Source organism: Ranitomeya variabilis, chromosome 3, assembly GCF_051348905.1.
Source record: "Ranitomeya variabilis isolate aRanVar5 chromosome 3, aRanVar5.hap1, whole genome shotgun sequence".
NCBI classification, from domain to species: domain Eukaryota; kingdom Metazoa; phylum Chordata; class Amphibia; order Anura; family Dendrobatidae; genus Ranitomeya; species Ranitomeya variabilis.
Window position 1 is genome coordinate 74,462,647 of NC_135234.1, and position 25,139 is coordinate 74,487,785.

Below are 25,139 nucleotides of genomic sequence, written 5' to 3' on the forward strand. Positions count from 1 at the left end.
CTCTCCTGACCTGCTGGACATGAGAGTCCCAGTCATCAGAAAAAATCAGAATATCATCCAGATATATTATCATAAATTTATCCAGAAAATCACGGAAAATATCATGCATAAAAGACTGGAAAACTGAAGGGGCATTAGAAAGACCAAAAGGCATGACCAAATACTCAAAGTGGCCCTCGGGCGTATTAAATGCGGTCTTCCACTCATCCCCCTGCCTGATCCGCACCAAATTATACGCCCCACGAAGATCAATTTTAGAGAACCACTTAGCACCCTCTATACGAGCAAACAAATCAGTAAGCAATGGCAATGGGTATTGATACTTAACAGTGATCTTATTCAGAAGCCGATAATCAATACATGGTCTCAAAGAGCCGTCTTTTTTTTGAGACAAAGAAAAACCCAGCTCCCAAGGGAGAAGAAGATGGACGAATATGTCCCTTTTCCAAAGACTCCTTTATATATTCCCGCATAGCAGCATGTTCCGGCACAGACAGATTAAACAAACGACCCTTTGGATATTTACAACCCGGTATCAAATCTATGGCACAATCGCACTCACGGTGCGGAGGTAACGACCCAAGCTTGGGTTCGTCAAAGACGTCTTGATAATCAGAGAGGAACTCAGGGACTTCAGAGGGAATGGACGACGAAATAGAAACCAAAGGTAAGTCCCCATGAATACCCTTACATCCCCAGCTCAACACAGACATTGCTCTCCAGTCCAAGACTGGGTTGTGAGACTGCAACCATGGCAATCCCAGTACCAAATCGTCATGTAAATTATACAGCACCAGGAAACGAATAATCTCCTGGTGATCCGGATAGATACGCATGGTAACTTGTGTCCAGTATTGTGGTTTATTATTAGCCAATGGGGTGGAGTCAATCCCCTTCAGAGGAATAAGAGTCTCCAAAGGCTCTAAATCAAAACCACAACGATTGGCAAAGGACCAATCCATAAGACTCAGAGCGGCGCCAGAGTCAACATAGGCGTCCGTGGCAATGGATGACAAAGAGCAAATCAGGGTTACAGACAAAATAAACTTAGACTGAATGGTGCCAATGGAAACAGACTTATCAAGCTTCTTTGTACGCCTAGAGCATGCTGATATAACATGAGTAGAATCCCCACAATAGAAACACAATCCATTCTTCCGTCTAAAATTCTGTCGCTCGCTCCTGGACAGAATTCTATCACACTGCATACTTTCTGGCGTCTTTTCCATAGACACCGCCAGATGGTGCACCGGTTTGCGCTCCCGCAGACGCCTATCAATCTGAATAGCCATTGTCATGGACTCATTCAGACCTGCAGGCACAGGGAACCCCACCATAACATCCTTAACGGCATCAGAGAGACCTTCTCTGAAAGTTGCCGCCAAGGCGCACTCATTCCACTGAGTAAGCACAGACCATTTACGGAATTTTTGGCAGAAAACTTCAGCTTCGTCTTGCCCCTGAGATAGTGCCATCAAAGTTTTCTCTGCCTGAAGTTCCAAATGAGGTTCCTCATAAAGCAAGCCCAAGGCCAGAAAAAACGCATCCACATCGCGTAACGCAGGATCCCCTGCTGGCAATGAGAAGGCCCAATCTTGAGGGTCACCCCTGAGCAAGGAAATCACAATCCTAACCTGCTGAGCAGGGTCTCCAGCTGAACGAGACTTCAGGGACAAATAAAGCTTACAATTATTTCGGAAATTCTGGAAGCTAGCTCTATTCCCTGTGAAGAACTCCGGCAAAGGAATTCTCGGCTCAGATACCGGAGCATGTACCACAAAATCTTGTAAATTTTGTACTTTCGTGATGAGATTATTCAAACCCGCAGTTACACTCTGGAGATCCATTATTGTCAGGTGCACACAGAGCCATACAGAGATTAGGAGGAGAGAGAGAAAAAAGACTGCAGCAAGGCAGACTGGAGGAAAAAAAAAAAAAAAAAAATTCCAGCAGACTTCTTATAACTCTCCTTTCTCAACCTGGGTCTTTAACACTTTATGGGCCGGTCAAACTGTCATGATCTCTGCAGGCAGAGATCATAGCAAGCCTATAGAGGGACAAGCTCTCGGAAGATGGAACTATACTGACCATGAACTAAGCCTGCCGCGCAACTAGAAATAGCCAGGTAGCATTTCCTATTTATCGCTAGATGCCCAGCTCTGGCCTAAGACCTAAATAGCTAGCAGAGGGAAATATAAGACCTGGCTCACCTCTAGAGAAATATTCCAAAGAAGACAGTAGCCCCCCACATATAATGACGGTGAGTTCAGATGAAACAACAAACGCAGCAGGAAAATAGTCTTAGCAAATTTGAGGTCCGCTTACTAGATAGCAGAAGACAGATAGTATACTTTCATGGTCAGCAGAAAAACACTAACAAAACACCATCCAGAGATTACCTTAAACTCTGGCATTAACTCATAACGCCAGAGTAGCAATCCCTGATCAACGAGAGCTTTCCAGACACAGTAACAAAACTTCAGCTGTGAACTGGAACAAATAGGCAAAACAAAACATGGACAAAAGTCCAACTTATCTAGTAGTTGTCTAGAAGCAGGAACAAGCACTGAGAGGCATCAGATAACATTGTTGACCGGCAAGAAACCACCAGAGAAATGAGCTTAAATAGCGACACCCACTACTGATGGAACCAGGTGAAACAGGAAGGAGGATGACAAGTCCAATTCCACAAGCGGCCACCGGGGGAGCCCAGAATCCAAATTCACAACACTCACCGTCATTATTTGTGGGGGGCTTCTATCCAGCTTTGGGGTCCCCTTCTCTGAAGGCAAGAAAGGTCTTTGTTTTCCTCTACTAGGGGTAGCTAGATTCTCCGGCTGGCGCGTGTCATCTAGAATCAACGTAGGAATGATCCCCGGCTACTTCTAGTGTTGGCGTTAGGAGTAGATATATGGTCAACCCAGTTACCACTGCCCTATGAGCTGGATTTTTGTATTCTGCAGACTTCCACGTTCCTCTGAGACCCTCGCCATTGGGGTCATAACAATATATTAAGGAGTCCTTGGAAAAGGGACATATTCGTCCTTCGTCATCTCCCTTAGGAGCCGGTTTTTTCTTTGTATCTAAAAAGGATGGCTCTTTGAGGCCGTGTATTGATTATCGGCTTTTGAATAAAATCACGGTTAAATATCAGTATCCTTTGCCACTGCTTACTGATTTGTTTGCTCGAATAAAGGGGGCCAAGTGGTTCTCTAAGATTGATCTTCGTGGGGCGTATAATTTAGTGCGAATTAAGCAGGGGGATGAGTGGAAAACCGCATTTAATACGCCTGAGGGCCATTTTGAGTATTTAGTAATGCCTTTTGGTCTTTCAAATGCCCCTTCAGTCTTTCAGTCCTTTATGCATGACATTTTCCGTGAATATTTGGATAAATTTTTGATTGTGTATCTGGATGATATTTTGATTTTTTCGGATGACTGGGACTCTCATGTCCAACAGGTCAGGAGGGTTTTTCAGGTTTTGCGCTCTAATTCCTTGTGTGTAAAGGGTTCTAAGTGCGTTTTTGGGGTTCAAAAGATTTCGTTTTTGGGGTACATTTTTTCCCCCTCTTCCATTGAGATGGACCCTGTCAAGGTTCAGGCTATTTGTGATTGGACGCAACCCTCTTCTCTTAAGAGCCTTCAGAAGTTTTTGGGCTTTGCTAATTTTTATCGTCGATTTATAACTGGTTTTTCTGATGTCGCTAAACCGTTGACTGATTTGACTAAGAAGGGTGCTGATGTTGCTGAATGGTCCCCTGCGGCTGTGGAGGCCTTTCGGGAGCTTAAGCGCCGCTTTTCTTCCGCCCCTGTATTGCGTCAGCCTGATGTTACTCTTCCTTTTCAGGTTGAGGTCGACGCTTCAGAAATCGGAGCTGGGGCGGTTTTGTCGCAGAAAAGTTCCGACTGCTCCGTGATGAGGCCTTGTGCGTTCTTTTCTCGTAAGTTTTCGCCCGCTGAGCGAAATTATGATATTGGTAATCGGGAGCTCTTGGCTATGAAGTGGGCTTTTGAGGAGTGGCGTCATTGGCTTGAGGGGGCTAGACATCAGGTGGTGGTATTGACCGACCACAAGAATTTGATTTATCTTGAGTCCGCCAGGCGCCTGAATCCTAGACAGGCGCGCTGGTCGTTATTTTTCTCTCGGTTTAATTTTGTGGTTTCTTACCTACCGGGTTCTAAAAATGTGAAGGCGGATGCCCTTTCTAGGAGTTTTGAGCCTGATTCCCCTGGTAATTCTGAAGCTACAGGTATCCTTAAGGATGGAGTGATATTATCTGCTGTTTCCCCAGATTTGCGACGGGTCTTGCAGGAGTTTCAGGCGGATAGACCTGATCGTTGCCCGCCTGGTAGATTGTTTGTTCCTGATGATTGGACCAGTAGAGTCATCTCGGAGGTCCATTCTTCTGCGTTAGCAGGTCATCCTGGAATCTTTGGTACCAGGGATTTGGTGGCTAGGTCCTTCTGGTGGCCTTCCCTGTCGCGAGATGTGCGAGGTTTTGTGCAGTCTTGTGATGTTTGTGCTCGGGCCAAGCCTTGTTGTTCTCGGGCTAGTGGATTGTTGTTATCCTTGCCTATTCCGAAGAGGCCTTGGACTCACATCTCCATGGATTTTATTTCTGATCTCCCTGTTTCTCAGAAGATGTCTGTCATTTGGGTGGTGTGTGACCGTTTTTCTAAGATGGTCCATTTGGTTCCCTTGCCTAAATTGCCTTCCTCATCCGAGCTGGTTCCTCTGTTTTTTCAAAATGTGGTGCGCTTGCATGGTATTCCGGAGAATATCGTTTCTGACAGGGGAACCCAATTCGTGTCTAGATTTTGGCGAGCGTTCTGTGCTAGGATGGGCATTGATTTGTCTTTTTCATTCGCTTTCCACCCTCAGACTAATGGCCAGACCGAGCGAACTAATCAGACCTTGGAGACTTATTTGAGGTGTTTTGTGTCTGCGGATCAGGATGATTGGGTTGCCTTTTTGCCCTTGGCGAGTTTGCCCTCAATAATCGGGCTAGTTCTGCCACCTTGGTTTCTCCTTTCTTCTGTAATTCGGGGTTTCATCCTCGTTTCTCTTCCGGTCAGGTGGAGTCTTCGGATTGTCCTGGAGTGGATGCTGTGGTGGAGAGGTTGCATCGGATTTGGGGGCATGTGGTGGACAATTTGAAGTTGTCCCAGGAGAAGACTCAGCATTTTGCCAACCGCCGTCGTCGTGTTGGTCCTCGTCTTTGTGTTGGGGACTTGGTGTGGTTGTCTTCTCGTTTTGTCCCTATGAAGGTTTCTTCTCCTAAGTTTAAGCCTCGGTTCATCGGCCCGTACAAGATATTGGAGATTCTTAACCCTGTGTCCTTTCGTTTGGACCTCCCTGCATCTTTTTCTATTCATAATGTCTTCCATCGGTCATTGTTGCGCAGGTATGAGGTACCGGTTGTGCCTTCCGTTGAGCCTCCTGCTCCGGTGTTGGTTGAGGGTGAGTTGGAGTACGTTGTCGAGAAGATCTTGGACTCCCGTGTTTCCAGACGGAGACTTCAGTATCTGGTCAAGTGGAAGGGCTACGGTCAGGAGGATAACTCTTGGGTGACAGCCTCTGATGTTCATGCCTCCGATTTGGTCCGTGCCTTTCATAGGGCTCATCCTGATCGCCCTGGTGGTTCTGGTGAGGGTTCGGTGCCCCCTCCTTGAGGGGGGGGTACTGTTGTGAATTTGGTTTCTGGGCTCCCCCGGTGGTTTCTGGTGGTACTGCACTTATGTGCTTCATCTCCTCTGTTCACCTGTTTCCACCAGGATGTGGGAGTTGTCTGTTTAGCCTTGCTCCTCAGTCATTTCTATGCCGGCCAACAATGTTACCAGAAGCCTTTCTGTTGCATGTTCCTGCTCCTAGACTACTATCAGCTAAGTTGGACTTTGAGTCCTAAGTTTGTTTTGCATTTTTGTTCCAGTTCTCTGTGTTTGAATATTTCTGAGGCTGGAAGCTCTTGTGAGCTGAAATTGCCACTCTGGTGTCATGAGTTGATATTAGAGTCTTAAAGTAATTTCAGGATGGTGTTTTGAAAGGGTTTTCAGCTGACTGTGTAGTTCCCTTTTCTGTCTTCCTACTATCTAGTAAGCGGTCCTCAATTTGCTAAACCTATCTTCATACTTCGTATGTCAATTTCCTCTAAAATCACCGACATTATATGTGGGGGCTACTGTCTGCCTTTTGGGGAAAATTTCTCTAGAGGTAAGCCAGGTCTGTATTTTCCTCTGCTAGGGTCAGTCAGTTCTCCGGCTGGCGCTGGGCGTCTAGGGATAAAACGTAGGCACGCTACCCGGCCACTGTTAGTTGTGCGGTAGGTTTAGCTCACAGTCAGCTCGAGTTCCCATCTTCCAAGAGCTAGTCCTTTGTATGCTTTACTACGGTCTCTTGCCATTGAGAACCATGACAGGGTTTGTTGAGCCTTAGGGTGCAAGTTGTCAGACTGAATTCTCACATGGCACACTCATGTGTGTCAATTTTTACATCCATGTTGGAACTTTAGTGATGAGAGAATATACTCGTTACTCAAGATTTCTCGCTCGAGCACACTCGGGGGTCCTCCGAGTATTTTTTAGTGCTCGGAGTTTTAGTTTTTAGCGCCGCAGCTGAATGATTTACATCTGTTAGCCAGCATAAGTACATGTGGGGGTTGCCTGGTTGCTAGGGAATCCCCACATGTACTTATGCTGCTAACAGATGTAAATCATTCAGCTGAGGTGAGGAAAACTAAATCTCCGAGCACTAAAAAATACTCGTGCTCGAGCGAGAAATCTCGAGTAACGAGTATATTCGCTCATCACTACTGAACTTTTATCTCTCTATTGACTGTTAACAATGTATCATTGAAAAATGGAAGAAACATGGATGGAAACCTGAAGACCAAGGTGTGTCTACATTAGGAGTTAACACAGAGAGAAGAGGCCCCTGTGCAAGAACAATATATGGAGGTAGAAGTGGCCCCCATACCTCTTGTCTATCCCAAGACTTTAATGGCCGAGTCTCCTGGACCGGACACACAGATTGATTGATCTATACACACATCAATTTTACAATCAACCCTATGGCTTCATGTGAAAAAAACGGACATCACACGAGTCACACGGATATGTAACTGTAACCTTATGCACATGGCTGATCTACTCACACAGCTTCACAGCAGTGTCTGGATGCTCTACAACTAACTAATGTGGAGTAATGGTATGTCACAAGGCCGTATTCAGATGTCAGTGATTTTTCCCGAACACAAAAAATCAGATGTATCTTCATTAATGTTTTGGATCGGATTTCAACAGTGTTTGGTCAATGTGATATTTTTTTACCATTAGAGTTTAATTAGTTGCTTTTTTTTCTGTATGAGAAGTGTTTTCAAGCTTCTCCTATTTAAGGGCTCATTCCCACTTGCAATGAAATCGGACAAATGTAGTCTGATTAAAAATCGGATTGCATTCGGACCAATGTTATTCTATCATTGTGTATTCATCAGCATTTTTTTTTCCAGCTCTGATCTGAACACAATCCGACTTGAAAAAAATTGCAGCATGCTGCGATTGTAATCGGAAATCAGATCGCATTCGGCAACAGAAGTCAATGGGTGTGAGAAAAAAAAAAATCGCCTAGCACTCGGAACATGCGAGTTATGTCTGATTTTTATACACTGATCTCCTTTGAAAAGCCGGCAATTCATCTGCCGTATATAGTAAAATCACAGCGGGACCTGACAGGAAAGAATAGATGGAATAGAAAAATACACATAGAATAGATAAATATTTATAATAGACAGATCAGTACATAGAAGAAAAGCTGGCAATTCAGCAGCCGCATACAGTAAAATCACAGCAGGACCCGACAGAATGGAATTGATGGATTACATACAGTATATATGCAGCGCCCCAGAGTTCTGGTCGTTGCAGTACTGTGGCTTCGCCGCTAAGGGGAGCCATGGTACGTTCGATGGCACCGAAGGAGTTCCTCCAATCAGGTATCACAGACACCAATATATTTCACAGCTGGGCCTCCGGGGGGAGCTAAGGGTGCTATTCATTAGGCCACTCCCCACCATAGTGGGTAAACTGGGGGTCAGGCAGAAAGTTAGTGAGAACGCTGACGGGATTGAACGGAGCAACACCCTGTGGCAGGGGGTGTTGTGAAGGGAGAGACTGTAGGGTCTCTGCCAGGGGTGGGATCCTGGCAGAGGCTTGGCATTGAAAGAACGTAACGGGTCCGCGCAGGCTCCTGGAAGCGGCGGGACTCAGGAAAGGACTAGAAGCGAGATAGATTGTGCTGAGTGAGAAACGAGATCAAGCAGAAGGAGAATACCAGCAGGGGTTTTGTTGAAAGAGGCAGCACCCTGCTGAGGCGCAATACCGGTGGCCGGAACGCCGAGGGAGTGGATTAGAATACAGCTTCAAGCCATACTCCAAACAGCGGCAGGACAGTCGGTCTCAGGCGGGCTGTCTACCACATATCACCTATGAAGTCTTGGGGGGCAATTGCGGGAGAGGGGCGTCTCTAGGGTCCCGGAAGAACTCCAGGCCTACCTGACAAACGGGTGCCATTCCAACCTGAATACAGGGAAGGGGTGGATTGCAGAGGAACATCAAATCGAGTTGTGAGGGAACTTAAGAAACAGACACAACCGTTGTGGGGTTACTTTCCGTAAGCACAGCAGGGAAGGACTACAACACATAGCGCTAGAAGGAAGGCACAGATTTCCACCTGAGAGGAGAACTCTGGAGGTGCCATTGGACCGGCCGGACTTGCGTAGCCTGGTGAACCGTGTTCCGGACTGAGGACTCAGAGATCTCCAGTAAAGAGGTAAAGAGACTGCAACCTGGTGTCCTCGTTATTTACCGCGACTTACACCCCACAACTGCACCGCTCCACCGCTATCATTACTACCACCTATTACACCGGACGTCCCCCACTGACGGACAGGGCCACGGACCGGGTCTAGCCACCGTGACAACCCCGAGACTGAGACCCAGAGGCCCGGCTCTGGGTACCCCTCGGCCCTGCGGCGGTGTGGGGGCGCCGCAGACTTGGCGTCACGAACAGGATCTACTTAAGCCTGAAGAATCAGGTCATGTGTGCCTAGAGACTGTGATTTACTGTGCTTGGACTGTACTTTATTGTAAGACTGTGCTGCGCCATTAGCCGCCAAAAGTTCCCGCCAAAAAGCGCCGCCATTGCTGTACCCAAGGGGAAGGAGGGCGTGTTATGGGCGGAGACTCCCAGTGTGGCGCGAGAAATGGCTACCGCCCCCTGCACTTCTGGCTGCAGAGGAATGACCTGCCCCAAAGCAGAAGAGAAACACCCCTTGATATGCAACGGCGAGAAGCGGGTGACGGAGAAGCCCAACCTCGGAGAAATGGCGGAGCTAGGTGCATGCACTGCCACCGACTATCAGGCAGCGATGGTGAACGGCGAGTGCCTGAGCGAGGAAGAAGCGGTTCAGGCCTGCCTTTCTTCACCGGAGATGGACCGGAAGCCTGCGGACCCAACAGTGGAGTTACGTCCACCAATCCCGACCCCGGAGTTAGAGGAGGAGGAACCACAGCCAGCGGAGCCGAATCCGAGCATCCCATTGGAGGAGCCCCGGTCCGGGCTGCAGCAGATTCCAGCGTCTTTGTTAACGGACCGGAGCGGCACCGATGGAACCACATCAGGCGCAGGTATGGGCGGCGCCCCTACTCCCCTGGACGGTTCTGCTCTCCCGACCGATCCTCCCCACAACAGTAACCCCGCGTTTACAATCGACCGAGCGGTTCTCACCCCCGGTGCGTTGGGGAAGTTGTTACCACCATTGCCAACCAGGTGGGGAGAGCCCATAGAAATGGACCCAGGAGGGGTGATGTTCCGATGGGATGTTCCCTGGGTCGAGCAGGATGGGATTCCAATGGAAGGTCTCACTATTGCGATACTTACCTGGGACCAATACAAACAATGCGTGCTCCAGCATTGGGGGCAGCGCACTGAAGTTGAAAAACGGGAACTGCAGAGTAAAAAAATGATCTATGATGGGACGGATGCTGTCAGGTGAGGGACGGTGGCGGCATTCCACCCAAAGAAGGGGTGGGGTTCCATTTGGGAGTCGGGTCTACCTACTGGCATCTTCGTTGCCGGCTACGATGTGGAGACTCCCTGCTGTGATCGAGAAGGTGAACCACTCCGAGAGGGGGATCAGGTGACATATACCCGCCACTGGAACACACAAGGATGGCGTGCCCGGAAAGTTCAGCGATGCGAGTCTGAGAGAATGGCACCTGCGGCCCCAACTGTGGTCAATCCAGGGCTGCCAGATCTTGTTACTGTTTCTACTGTACGCTTTGTAGCAGCTCCTGAACTTGCCGACAGAGTTAGGCTTCAAATTCAGACAGCAGGCGACCAGGTGGTCCCTGCGGAGCTTGCCGCTGGTGTCCGTGCTACAGTGGCCGGGGTTCAGGAGCCCGAGCCGCCTGAAACAGAGTAAACCTCGGAAACCTGAAAAATGTAAATAGTTACTGTTTGTCTTTTATTCCTTTAAGTTGCTGCTAAACCCGCCCAGGGTTAATGGATCCCTCTGTTGACCCGGGATCCTCTTTGTTTGTTTTCCTTTTTCTGAAGTTGTTGCACAAAAGTTATACGAACTGCAGAAATCATGGACTGTGCATGATTCGAACTTCCCTTGTAAATAGTTTGCACCTTCTTAAAGGTGCTCCCTACTGGTTTTAGCCAAAGACACTTTGCGAAGATATTTGCCCTATTTGTTTGAGCCAAAGACACTTTGTGAAGATACCTTTCCTACCGGTTCTAGTTAAAGACACTTTGCGAAGATACCATACCGGAACCTTTGCATGGACTGGTAGGCTGAGAAGACGAGCTACCTCGGAAAGACTTGGTCCCCTCTTAAAGGGGATGTGAGAAACTGAACTTGAGAGAGATACTGTTGCAGAACAGTAATGCCATAATGATGCCTTGAAAAGAAATGTAACTGTTTTACATGCTAAGTTATATGTGTTGAATTTGTTGAAATGTCTAAATAATGTTTGCAGAAAGAAAAGATGCAGAGAGCCCGCAGGGGTAGAAGTAGAGATCTGCATAGTTGAAAGTAAAGAAGTAATGATGAAGGTGAGGATAGAAGGTAAACCCTGCGTCCCCATAGAAAGTTACTTTGTTACTAAGGACAGAAAGCGAACCCGTAGGGGTTAGAGAGTGAGTCCTTAAAGGAGCCGAGTAGAGCTGGCTCAGAGTTCTTTAAACGAAAGGAATGTTATGTCTATACCATGTATAGTAGAGAAAGGCAGTAGGCCCTGGATGAACAGGGCGGTCCTGTAAAAGAAAGGAGAGGCAGTAGGTCTGGTGCCATAGGGACAGGCGGTCCTGCAGGTTCAAAGTAGGAGAATGTGAAGTTACCTTACCCTGTAATGTGATTATAGGAAGGCCTTTGGTAAACTAAGAGTGTATGTTTCTTAAAGGCAATGTTAATTTATTGTTCCAGAATTTGCACTAAGTAGAATACCCGGTTGGGTAACAGGAGTTATGCATAGCCTGTAATTTATAATGTTGACCATGTTTGTAACGTTAAAAGTGTCCTCACCTCCCATAAAGGGAAGCCTGTTCAAGTATACTTATTGTTTTGCACTCAACAAAATTGTATGTCTGTTTACTAATCTGTATTGTTGTTTTTCTTCCCAGTCCCGGAGTACTGTGTTTAACCAGGGGGGAGTGCAGCGCCCCAGAGTTCTGGTCGTTGCAGTACTGTGGCTTCGCCGCTAAGGGGAGCCATGGTACGTTCGATGGCACCGAAGGAGTTCCTCCAATCAGGTATCACAGACACCAATATATTTCACAGCTGGGCCTCCGGGGGGAGCTAAGGGTGCTATTCATTAGGCCACTCCCCACCATAGTGGGTAAACTGGGGGTCAGGCAGAAAGTTAGTGAGAACGCTGACGGGATTGAACGGAGCAACACCCTGTGGCAGGGGGTGTTGTGAAGGGAGAGACTGTAGGGTCTCTGCCAGGGGTGGGATCCTGGCAGAGGCTTGGCATTGAAAGAACGTAACGGGTCCGCGCAGGCTCCTGGAAGCGGCGGGACTCAGGAAAGGACTAGAAGCGAGATAGATTGTGCTGAGTGAGAAACGAGATCAAGCAGAAGGAGAATACCAGCAGGGGTTTTGTTGAAAGAGGCAGCACCCTGCTGAGGCGCAATACCGGTGGCCGGAACGCCGAGGGAGTGGATTAGAATACAGCTTCAAGCCATACTCCAAACAGCGGCAGGACAGTCGGTCTCAGGCGGGCTGTCTACCACATATCACCTATGAAGTCTTGGGGGGCAATTGCGGGAGAGGGGCGTCTCTAGGGTCCCGGAAGAACTCCAGGCCTACCTGACAAACGGGTGCCATTCCAACCTGAATACAGGGAAGGGGTGGATTGCAGAGGAACATCAAATCGAGTTGTGAGGGAACTTAAGAAACAGACACAACCGTTGTGGGGTTACTTTCCGTAAGCACAGCAGGGAAGGACTACAACACATAGCGCTAGAAGGAAGGCACAGATTTCCACCTGAGAGGAGAACTCTGGAGGTGCCATTGGACCGGCCGGACTTGCGTAGCCTGGTGAACCGTGTTCCGGACTGAGGACTCAGAGATCTCCAGTAAAGAGGTAAAGAGACTGCAACCTGGTGTCCTCGTTATTTACCGCGACTTACACCCCACAACTGCACCGCTCCACCGCTATCATTACTACCACCTATTACACCGGACGTCCCCCACTGACGGACAGGGCCACGGACCGGGTCTAGCCACCGTGACAACCCCGAGACTGAGACCCAGAGGCCCGGCTCCGGGTACCCCTCGGCCCTGCGGCGGTGTGGGGGCGCCGCATATACACATAGAATAGATAGATATAAAGATGTCAGTGACATAAACAATTAGTACAGTGTGTGTGCAGCTTACTGTACATGTATTTAATTATTAAAAGATTATTTTTCTGAAAAAACATTGGTGTAGGCTCCCGAGTAATTTTATCAACAAGCAGATGGAAAGCTGATGGTTGGGGGCACATGTTTCTAGCCTGGGAACTGGGTAATACCCATGGAGCTTCCCAGACTACTATCTTTAATCTTTATTTATTTATTTTTTTATATAGCGCTAACATATTACGTAGCGCTTTACAGACATTATCATCGCTGTCCCCAATGGGGCTCACAATCTAAATTCCCTATCAGTATGTCTTTAGAATGTGGGAGGAAACCGAACATACAAACTTTTTGCAGATGTTGTCCTTGGTGGGATTTGAACCCAGGACTCCAGTGCTGCAAGGCTGCTGTGCTAACCACTAAGCCACCGTGCTACCCTGACTATTAATATAATCTCACAGCTGTATTCTTAGCCTTTACTGGCTATTAAAATGGGGACCCCCCAAAAAAGACTTAGGGCCCCCCTATAATTAATAACCAGCAAAGGCTAGGCAGACAGCTGTGGGCTGACATTAATAGCCTAGGAAGGGGCCATGGATACTGCTCCCCCCAGGCTAAAAACATCAGCTCTCAGGCGCCCCAGAGAGGGTGAATCTATAAGATGTGCCAGTTGTGGCACTTAGCCCCGCTCTTTCCACTTGCCCTGATGCGGTGGCAAGTGGGGTGATAGTTGAGGGGATTGATGTCACCTTTGTATTGTCAGGTGACATCAAGCCTAGAGGTTAGTAATGGAATGAACTGTTAATAATGAAATTATTGTTTTTATTATAATTCATGAACACTAGTAATGTAGTAATGCATGTTACATTTGTAATGAAATATAACTGCGCCACTGACGTACAAGTAAACAGAGAGTGAATATAGACGTAAATTTTGCAAGGGTTATTATAAAACAGAGAATACTGTATCAGTGAGTTATACGAAAGCTGCCATTAATAGGAGTGCAACTTGCACTGGTTGGCATGGGTTAAGATTGTGCAGATCAAGTTCTTGGATGATTCTGGTAGTCAACTCGTAACCTTTTTTTAAACCTTTTGCCAGTGCATTCTCTCTCTCCGACCATATCTCCAAAGATACTCCATCTTGGTTGGTTACATTCAGGTAAAGAATAAAAATGAAGATGACATCTGTTTGATAATCTTTAAAACCTTCCTATATCAGCTTGTGACCAAATGTCTTAGAATGACGTTTGTGGCTCATCTTCATCTTCATAGGCTTTATTTTGTTCCCCTACAGTTTCATGTGTGTTAACTGGTACGCTATTATCATCAGCTACAGCTACAGCCACAGCCACAGCCATGGGATCAACCAAAATCTCAGAAACTCTGTCATCTTCAGACTTCATCTGTTTTTCTCTATCAGCTTTTCTCTTCCTTTTAGGAAATACAAAGAAATTGCATTATTGTGATGAATGAAAATATACGTAAAGCAGTAGATAACGAAATGTAGCATCTGACAAGTCGTAGTACAACCAGCCTGGTTATCTGGCTTTAGCTAGCATGCAGCCCAGTGTACCAGCATTGGGCCATAAGTATTGTAGAGATATGGTCACCATGGGCAGAGCCATGGTCATGGAGCCTGTATGGTGGAACACAGAATTCTTATTTCTCCATATACCTGAGTTTTGTGTATTTCATTTACTGCCTCATTGTACCTCTCTATGACATAGAAAAGTGCCATAATAGAACATGCACCATTGTGTATTCTGTGATATTTTTTGTCTGTCAACTTCTGTCAACTGAATCCAGAGGTAGGAGCTCTCGCCTCCTTATCAAATCAGCTGCATTTGGAGGTAGAGTATAGTCTTTATGGGTGCTATGTCACAGATAAGGGGATATTACTCGCCGAGGAAATAGGAAAGGCAAGAATACTATTTTTTTTTATGTTTAAATGTGAGGAGAGCGCCAGGAGGGAGATTTACACGATGGGGCCATTATAAAATGAAGGCCCCAAGATGGACTACAGGATGTGGGACAATGCTACAGAATGAGGGGTATTGTTACAGGATGGGGGAAATTACAGGATAAATGCCAGGATGGGGGACATTATTACAGGATAGGTGCCAGGATGGGGGACATTATTACAGGATAGGTGCCAGGATGGGAGACATTATTACAGGATAGGTTCCAGGATGGGGGACATTATTACAGGATAGGTGCCAGGATGGGGGACATTATTACAGGATAGGTTCCAGGATGGGGGACATTATTACAGGATAGGTTCCAGGATGGGAGACATTATTACAGGATAGGTTCCAGGATGGGGGACATTATTACAGGATAGGTGCCAGGATGGGGGACATTATTACAGGATAGGTGCCAGGATGGGGGACATTATTACAGGATAGGTGCCAGGATGGGGGACATTATTACAGGATAGGTGCCAGGATGGGGGACATTATTACAGGATAGGTGCCAGGATGGGGGACATTATTACAGGATAGGTGCCAGGATGGGGGACATTATTACAGGATAGGTGCCAAGATGGGGGACATTATTACAGGATAGGTGCCAGGATGGGGGACATTATTACAGGATAGGTGCCAGGATGGGGGCATTATTACAGGATAGGTGCCAGGATGGGAGACATTATTACAGGATAGGTTCCAGGATGGGGGACATTATTACAGGATAGGTGCCAGGATGGGGGACATTATTACAGGATAGGTTCCAGGATGGGGGACATTATTACAGGATAGATGCCAGGATGGGGGACATTATTACAGGATAGGTTCCAGGATGGGGGACATTATTACAGGATAGGTTCCAGGATGGGAGACATTATTACAGGATAGGTTCCAGGATGGGGGACATTATTACAGGATAGGTGCCAGGATGGGGGACATTATTACAGGATAGGTGCCAGGATGGGGGACATTATTACAGGATAGGTGCCAGGATGGGGGACATTATTACAGGATAGGTGCCAGGATGGGGGACATTATTACAGGATAGGTGCCAGGATGGGGGACATTATTACAGGATAGGTGCCAGGATGGGGGACATTATTACAGGATAGGTGCCAAGATGGGGGACATTATTACAGGATAGGTGCCAGGATGGGGGACATTATTACAGGATAGGTGCCAGGATGGGGGCATTATTACAGGATAGGTGCCAGGATGGGAGACATTATTACAGGATAGGCTCCAGGATGGGGGACATTATTACAGGATAGGTGCCAGGATGGGGGCATTATTACAGGATAGGTGCCAGGATGGGAGACATTACAGGATAGGTGCCAAGATGGAGGGCATTATTAAAAGATGGGAGACATCATAACAGGACAAAGAATATTATTACAAGATTGGGTCCAGTATTGGGGACATAATTGGAGAATGGGAAACATTAAAACAGGATGAAGGATATTATTACAGGATGGAGCCCAGGATGAATGACATTATTATAGGATGGGAGACATTATTACAGGATAGGTTCCAGGATGGGGGACATTATTACAGGATAGGTTCCAGGATGGGGGACATTATTACAGGATAGGTGCCAGGATGGGGGACATTATTACAGGATAGGTTCCAGGATGGGGGACATTATTACAGGATAGATGCCAGGATGGGGGACATTATTACAGGATAGGTTCCAGGATGGGGGACATTATTACAGGATAGGTGCCAGGATGGGGGACATTATTACAGGATAGGTTCCAGGATGGGAGACATTATTACAGGATAGGTTTCAGGATGGGGGACATTATTACAGGATAGGTGCCAGGATGGGAGACATTATTACAGGATAGGTTCCAGGATGGGGGACATTATTACAGGATAGATGCCAGGATGGGGGACATTATTACAGGATAGGTTCCAGGATGGGGGACATTATTACAGGATAGGTTCCAGGATGGGAGACATTATTACAGGATAGGTTCCAGGATGGGGGACATTATTACAGGATAGGTGCCAGGATGGGGGACATTATTACAGGATAGGTGCCAGGATGGGGGACATTATTACAGGATAGGTGCCAGGATGGGGGACATTATTACAGGATAGGTGCCAGGATGGGGGACATTATTACAGGATAGGTGCCAGGATGGGGGACATTATTACAGGATAGGTGCCAGGATGGGGGACATTATTACAGGATAGGTGCCAAGATGGGGGACATTATTACAGGATAGGTGCCAGGATGGGGGACATTATTACAGGATAGGTGCCAGGATGGGGGCATTATTACAGGATAGGTGCCAGGATGGGAGACATTATTACAGGATAGGCTCCAGGATGGGGGACATTATTACAGGATAGGTGCCAGGATGGGAGACATTATTACAGGATAGGCTCCAGGATGGGGGACATTATTACAGGATAGGTGCCAGGATGGGGGCATTATTACAGGATAGGTGCCAGGATGGGAGACATTACAGGATAGGTGCCAAGATGGAGGGCATTATTAAAAGATGGGAGACATCATAACAGGACAAAGAATATTATTACAAGATTGGGTCCAGTATTGGGGATATAATTGGAGAATGGGAAACATTAAAACAGGATGAAGGATATTATTACAGGATGGAGCCCAGGATGAATGACATTATTATAGGATGGGGGACATTATTACAGGATAGGTTCCATGATAGGACATTATTGTAGGGTAAGGGACATGACTACAGGATATAGGATATTATTACAGGATAGGGGCCAGATGTAGGACCTTGTTAAGGGGCCAATAGATTGTATCAACATTGTAGTACAAATTTTGCACTTGGGCCAATAGAACTTCAGTCACATCACTGGCTATAAGCCTCTCTTACTTTCTAATTCACAACAGGAAGTTGCCTTCATTGCCTGTTAAAAAGGATATCCAGCCTTGGGGTACAAGTGTTCAGTCACTTTATATGACCGAAGACCTGTGAATCTTCACAGGGCACAAACTGCGCATTGTCAGGAATCTCAGGTGCCGACACCGGGAGCTGAGGTCGTTTGACCGCAAGTATGCGATTTGCATACTTCCGGCAACATTCCAGCTAGCTATATCCGGCCTCGCTCAATCCAATTGTATTGAGCAAGGTGGCACACATCTAGTCGGCTCATAACCGCATGTACACAAATCACAGACTTGTGGCCATGCACTCGCCTGCTCCCAGCATCAGAGAATTCTGACAGTGTGCACTGTGAGGAATTACAAGTCTGGAATCACATGGAGTGACTGCAGACTTGTACCCCAAGTCTCAACAATCTCTTTAAACTTGTATTTGAGTTGCCTTTCCGTCATGGTCACTGTGTCTCCAAGCCCACAGGCTCACATTACATAAAACCTCTACTTTTGGGACTGCTCACTTAAATCAGTGCCAGTTTTGCAATACTAGAGTAGGATATTCAAGTTATTTTAACTGTATCTCTCAGCAGGGAGGAAGTAAAGGACTCCAGTAATTTAACTCTGTCTCTTCTCCACCTATATTCAGTTGTATGGCATGCAGCGTGCATGTGAATAAAGCTGATAAACAGCACAGAACACTTAATGGTAATTCAAGACAAGAAATGTAATTTTACACTATGTAGGGCATATTGTTAATTAATTCCACTAGATATAATGCGCTAATATGATATTTATAACTTACTTTTTCCTGTCCCTTTGGCCAAGCACAAGTAGAACAGTCAGAGCAATAACTAGCACACCAGCCACAACACCGAAAACCACTAGCCACACTGAGAAAGACCCATCATTGGGGGATGATAATGTTGGTGGAATACCCAGAAATTCCAAGGAGTCTTCATCGAGTAGGAAAGCACTATTGATTCTTCCTTTTGAAAACCTGTTCATAAAGTACATTATTAGTAGGTTATATAAATATGTTCCTTTTAAACAAACCTGGGTCAATTAAAAGGTAGACATATGAGACACATGACCTGGCGCCTCAACTGGGTCCATTAAAAGGTAGACCTGGCGCCTCAACTGCTTTGCAAGACTAGAAAGCTTCCACCACTCACACTAATGGTCACGTGGGGATTGTCCTTGAAGGGGGATGGAGGACCTAAACATCATTAATCCAATCCTAAAAGCAATTAAAAAATATCCTTTACCGAACAGCATCTTCCACTTCAGATTTCGGTATTATGTTTCCAATTTCTTGAGGCATCGTAACATAGAAATAGAAGGATATTCTTTCAGTCTCGTTGAAAATATGGACATCTTCATCTCTATAAAAAAAAAAAAATAAAGTATTAAATCTAATTATAATTTTACGGTGACATTTTAGAATCACAATCCTATTTCCTAATGGCATAACCTAGAAGCTTTTCCGTAATACAATATTAATTGAATCATGATTGACATTAGCGTGCTTACCCTACAGAACTTACATAAGTCCAATCAAAGAATAAGGGCTGATAGCAGTGCACAGTACAAGGAAAGTAAATCTCTAGAGTTCTGCTGAACTAGACTTTTAGCATCAAAGATCCCGATGGTCCTGTAAAGGGGTTCAGTAAATTTGTGTGGAGTCTGGAATTACATCCATGAAAAGTTGATCATTTTTCTTCCGTGTGTCAAACAAATTTACATCTCATTTATTCTCACTTGTGTTTAAAAACTGAAGGAGGTAAAATTTTCTGACTTTATTTTTAACAATTGACACTTAGCAAAGAGTCTTTTCAAAACAAGTGAAAAATGTTTGTCATTCGTTTTTGATGGAGTCCCATGAACAATCTAGAAATTGGGTCCATACCAACACCGTGAAACTTATGAAACAGACATAAAAATCTGTTTAGAAAAAACAAAAATTGTAATTGCTTGATTAAACTCTACAGATCAGTGTGCTGTCTGTTTTAAATAGAACCTGTCATATTAAAAAAATGCTATTAACCTGCAGATATGAGGTTAATGTCATTCCGAATCTGCACATCACCGGCACTTAGACCCCGATGCTGGGAGAAAATTTACTTTCTTCCTACCGTCAGTGTCCCAGACACAAGGTTGGTGTCGGTGCGGGTTCAGTCACCACTTTGTGCATAGAGAGCAGCGTCTGTAACCGCGCACCCAGCGCTGACTGACAGCGGGCTTTAATGCTAAGCTGTTGTTAGTCAGTGCTGGGGATGCGGTTACAGCCGCCACACTCTATACACTAAGCGGTGAATGAACCAATGCTGGCGCCACCCCCTATGACTGAAACAAGGATGCTCCTGGAAGTTCATTTTTTCCCGGCAGTGGGGCTTTAAATGCCGGCGCCGAGCATGGTCAAAACACTATCAACATGCAGATTAGCCCCATGTCTGCCGGTTAATAGCGTTTTTTCACTTGACATTCTCCCGTTAATAGCACATAGATGACGTATGAACTTAACCTTGTCCTTTTACATATTTTTCTCCTGTACACTTTGGATTTTCCTGACATCTAGACCACTCAAAGTCATTCAAAACTGAATAGGTGTGTAAAAGTATTGATTTTTTTCCCTTTTGTTGATAAAAATGAAAATTGTTGCTAAACTTTTAACCCTTCTAACATCCTAACAAAATAAAAGACATTTCAAAAATTATTCTGATGTCAAGTAGACATACGGACAATGTTATTTCAAAACTATTTTGTCTGGTAATTTGTTATAAAGGCATAAAAATTTTAAGTTTGAAAACTGCAAATTTTACAAAATTTTTCCCAACTTTCCAATACTTTCAGGAATAAGCGCAAATGTTATCAATCTTGTAGATTGTGAGCCCTTCTCCTGTACCAGTTGTGACTTGTATTGTTAAAGATTATTGTATTTGTTTTTATTATGTATACCCCTCCTCACATGTAAAGCGCCATGGAATAAATGGCGCTATAATAGTAATAATAATAATAATAGCTTAAATTAACTTCTAACGTAAAGTACAATGTATCACAAAAGAACAGTCTCCAAATCGTTGGGATTGGAAGAAGCATTCCAGACTCATTACTGACAGGAAGGTGAAAGCAGTCTTTAGGGGTCAGAGGTTAAAGTAAAGAATGTGAGTAATCCAAATATAGATAGTTTAATGGTAATTAGAATTCATTTAGGTTCCACAATAATATCCAAATGAGAGAAGGCTCTGTAGAATTGAACCAGATCTGAAAGAAGTTTTACTGAATGGACCATTGAATTTTGACTTTTTCCCTTTGAGCACTGTATTACCAATATATACTGTACACAGGATACAAGGAGTTAGATGAAGAGATGAAATATACTTACGAAAATTCTGCCACCTGTCTTTTCTTTGAATTATAGTACTTTGACATGGCATAAGCAATTGTCGACCTGAACAAGCTTAGCTCACTGCTGTCCCAAGGGTACTGTTGAAGTAAAAAAAAATCACTTAAAATGGGAAAAAAATATTATTTTTTTACAAAACACCAAAAAGTATGGGTGTAGCCAAAAGGAATGCAGAGGTCACAGTGACATCTAGGTCCTTCTACCTAAGGAAATCCCAAATACCTCTGTGCCTCAGAAGATTATTATAACTATCACATAGTGGGTAGGGTTGCCGACTAACTTTTTAAAAAATTTTCTGGACAGCTTATATATATTATAAGCTTATTGTGTCAATATTTTTTGTGGACACATTGAAAGGCCAAAATAAATCATTAAGAATTCAAGTGATACACGTCTACAGCCCCCCAATACTGAAATAAAGACATAAGCTACATTCACAGTGAACTATAAAATTATACTCTGTCTTCAGGGGGGAAAAAGAGTCCTATTTTTACTGACCAACCAGGAATTCTTGGATGGTTAGCAGCCCTTATAGTAGATCGGGGCCCAACATTGAGGTGCTGGAGAGTCACTAGGACACTAATTTGGAATCAGGTATATACCGTATATACTCGAGTATAAGCCGAGATTTTCAGCCCAAATTTTTGGGCTGAAAGTGCCCCCTCGGCTTATACTCGAGTCACGGTCTGTGGCAGGGTCGGCGGGTGAGGGGGAGAGGGCGCTGAGGCATACTTACCTAGTCCCGGCGTTCCTGTCGCTCCCCCTGCCCGTCCCACGGTCTCCGGGTGCAGCAGCCTCTTCCCCTGAGCGGTCACGTGGGACCGCTCATTAGAGAAATGAATAGGCTGCTCCACCTCCCATAGGGGCGGAGCCGCATAATTCATTTCTCTAATCAGCGGTGCCGGTGACCGCTGACAGAGGAAGAGGCTGCGGCACCGAACACAGGCAGGGGGAAGGAGCGGGACGCCGGGAGCAGGTAAGTATGTCATATTCACCTGTCCTGGTTCCACAGGCCGGGCGCTGTCTCCATCTTCCCGGCGTCTCTCTCTCCGCACTGACTGTGCAGGCAGAGGGCGCGATGACGCATATAGTGTGCGCGCCGCCCTCTGCCTGATCAGTCAGTGCAGGGAGACGCCGGGAAGATGGCGCCGAGAAGCTGCAAGCAAGACAGGTGAGTATGTGTTTTATTATTTTTATTGCAGCAGCAGCAGCACAGCTATGGGGCAATAATGGACGGTGCAGAGCACTATATGGCAGAGCTATGGGGCAACGGTGCAGAGCACTATATGGCACAGCTATGGGGCAACGGTGCAGAGCACTATATGGCACAGCTATGGGGCAATAATGGACGGTGCAGAGCACTATATGGCAGAGCTATGGGGCAATGGTGCAGAGCACTGTATGGCACAGCTATGGGGCAGTAATGGTGCAGAGCACTATATGGCACAGCTATGGGGCAGTAATGGTGCAGAGCACTATATGGCACAGCTATGGGGCAGTAATGGTGCAGAGCACTATATGGCACAGCTATGGGGCAGTAATGGTGCAGAGCACTATATGGCACAGCTATGGGGCAGTAATGGTGCAGAGCACTGTATGGCACAGCTATGGGGCAATAATGGTGCAGAGCACTATATGGCACAGCTATGGGGCAATAATGGTGCAGAGCACTGTATGGCACAGCTATGGGGCAATAATGGTGCAGAGCACTATATGGCACAGCTATGGGGCAATAATGGTGCAGAGCACTATATGGCACAGCTATGGGGCAGTAATGGTGCAGAGCACTATATGGCACAGCTATGGGGCAATAATGGTGCAGAGCACTATATGGCACAGCTATGGAGCAGTAATGGTGCAGAGCACTATATGGCACAGCTATGGAGCAGTAATGGTGCAGAGCACTGTATGGCACAGCTATGGGGCAATAATGGTGCAGAGCACTGTATGGCACAGCTATGGGGCAATAATGGTGCAGAGCACTGTATGGCACAGCTATGGGGCAATAATGGTGCAGAGCACTATATGGCACAGCTATGGGGCAATAATGGTGCAGAGCACTATATGGCACAGCTATGGGGCAGTAATGGTGCAGAGCACTATATGGCACAGCTATGGAGCAGTAATGGTGCAGAGCACTGTATGGCACAGCTATGGGGCAATAATGGTGCAGAGCACTATATGGCACAGCTATGGGGCAGTAATGGTGCAGAGCACTGTATGGCACAGCTATGGGGCAATAATGGTGCAGAGCACTATATGGCACAGCTATGGGGCAATAATGGTGCAGAGAACTATATGGCACAGCTATGGGGCCATAATGAACAGTATGGAGCATCTATTTTTATTTTTGAAATTCACCGGTAGCTGTTGCATTTTCCACCCTAGGCTTATACTCGAGTCAATAAGTTTTCCCAGTTTTTTGTGGCAAAATTAGGGGGGTCGGCTTATACTCGGGTCGGCTTATACTCGAGTATATACGGTATATATATATATATATTATTTTAATGGTTGCACAAAATTACAAATACATATTGTCCAGTATTCAACAGTGATAAGAGAAAAGTCTATGTCTGGGGTAAGTAATAGAATAAACACCTATCTTGAGACTATGGGAAAATGTTACAGTCCATCTAGATGAAGTTTTAGACTAACTACGGTATTTACATGTTCATAGGTGGTTCTTAAGGGACCACACAGGCCAACAAATACTCATTGGACAGTACTGTTATTAGTAGTTTTTCAGTGTCCATGCAGCATCATGTTACTGGCAGCACATATGGGACGATGTGCTGCTACCACAATTTTTATGCCCAGATAAACAATGCAACAGTTTGATAAGGAGCATTTTTCTTGTATTTTGGGTGATTTCTGGCATCTTCAGGGCAATTATTGGGAACGAGCATTATAATGTCGGCTCATCTGACAATCACCTTTCATCTGTGCTTGGCTAAGACACAAGACTTTATGGGTCAGTTTGGGTACCGACCGATGACCGATGATCAGAGTTTCTGATATTTATTTCACAACATGGAGATCAAATTGTTATATTTTAGGGTCAACCCTAAAACGTTTGTACTGCATTTATTGTTGTAGAGTCACCTTTTAGGCTATGTTCACACACAGCGATTTTGCTGCATTTTTTTCTGAAGTCAAAACCTGTTCTATTAGCAGTAACAATGCTGCGTTCAAAATGTCCGTTTTGCAGCATTTTCACAGGTTTTTTGTGGCGTTTGTGCTGTGTTTTTTACTTGTTTTTTTTTTTAGGTACCGATTACATGTGTGCTTTGTCTGCAATACAAGTTAGTTTTATTCACCAAAACTGTTTCAAAACCGTGAAAATGTTTGTTGCATTTTTTGCAGCATTTTTTCACTTTCTGATTGATGTCCATGGGTGAAAAAATCCTGTAAAAACACTGAAAGAATTGACATGTTACAGCCTTCAAAAATGCTGTAGTTCTCAAATTCAGGCTGGGGTCACACTTGGCGTAAGACAATACGCCATGTATTATACGTCCGTACTACGGCCGTAATACAGAGAAATGTTCCCAAAATATTGATCCGTAGTCAGGGTGTGTCAGCGTATTTTGCGCATGGCATCCTCCGTATGTAATCCGTATGACATCCGTACTGCGAGATTTTCGCGCAGGCTTGCAAAACCGACATCTAATGGATTTATGTGCTCAAATGTTCGGGAAAACATATATACAGTATATATATATATATATGTCATTGAGACACATATATATATATATATTCTGTATTTAGATTTCATTCAGCGCGATATCTGTGAAAAGCCGGTAATTCAATTGCCGGCTTTTCATTTCTCCTGCACAAACCCGACAGGATATGACACATGGTTTTCATACAGTAAACCATCTCATATCCCCTTTTTTTTGCATATTCCACACTACTAATGTTAGTAGTGTGTATGTGCAAAATTTCAGCGCTGTAGCTGCTGAAATAAAGGGTTAAATGGCGGAAAAAATTGGCGTGGGCT

The 25,139-nt window shown here is 45.4% G+C and overlaps 1 protein-coding gene across 1 annotated transcript in view; it reads right to left on the reverse strand.

The window, feature by feature from the left end:
- Positions 1 to 13,702: 13,702 nt before the first annotated feature.
- The window catches only part of ACE2 (angiotensin converting enzyme 2), a 98,261-nt gene continuing 86,824 nt past the window's right edge, over positions 13,703 to 25,139 (reverse strand). The window contains exons 15-18 of the mRNA XM_077294183.1: positions 21,119 to 21,219; positions 19,002 to 19,118; positions 18,539 to 18,733; positions 13,703 to 14,334 (exon numbers count right to left, since the gene is read on the reverse strand). Of these exons, the coding sequence (XP_077150298.1) occupies positions 14,139 to 14,334; positions 18,539 to 18,733; positions 19,002 to 19,118; positions 21,119 to 21,219 (609 nt within the window). The 3' untranslated portion in view covers positions 13,703 to 14,138. The remainder of the gene's footprint in view (positions 14,335 to 18,538; positions 18,734 to 19,001; positions 19,119 to 21,118; positions 21,220 to 25,139) is intronic.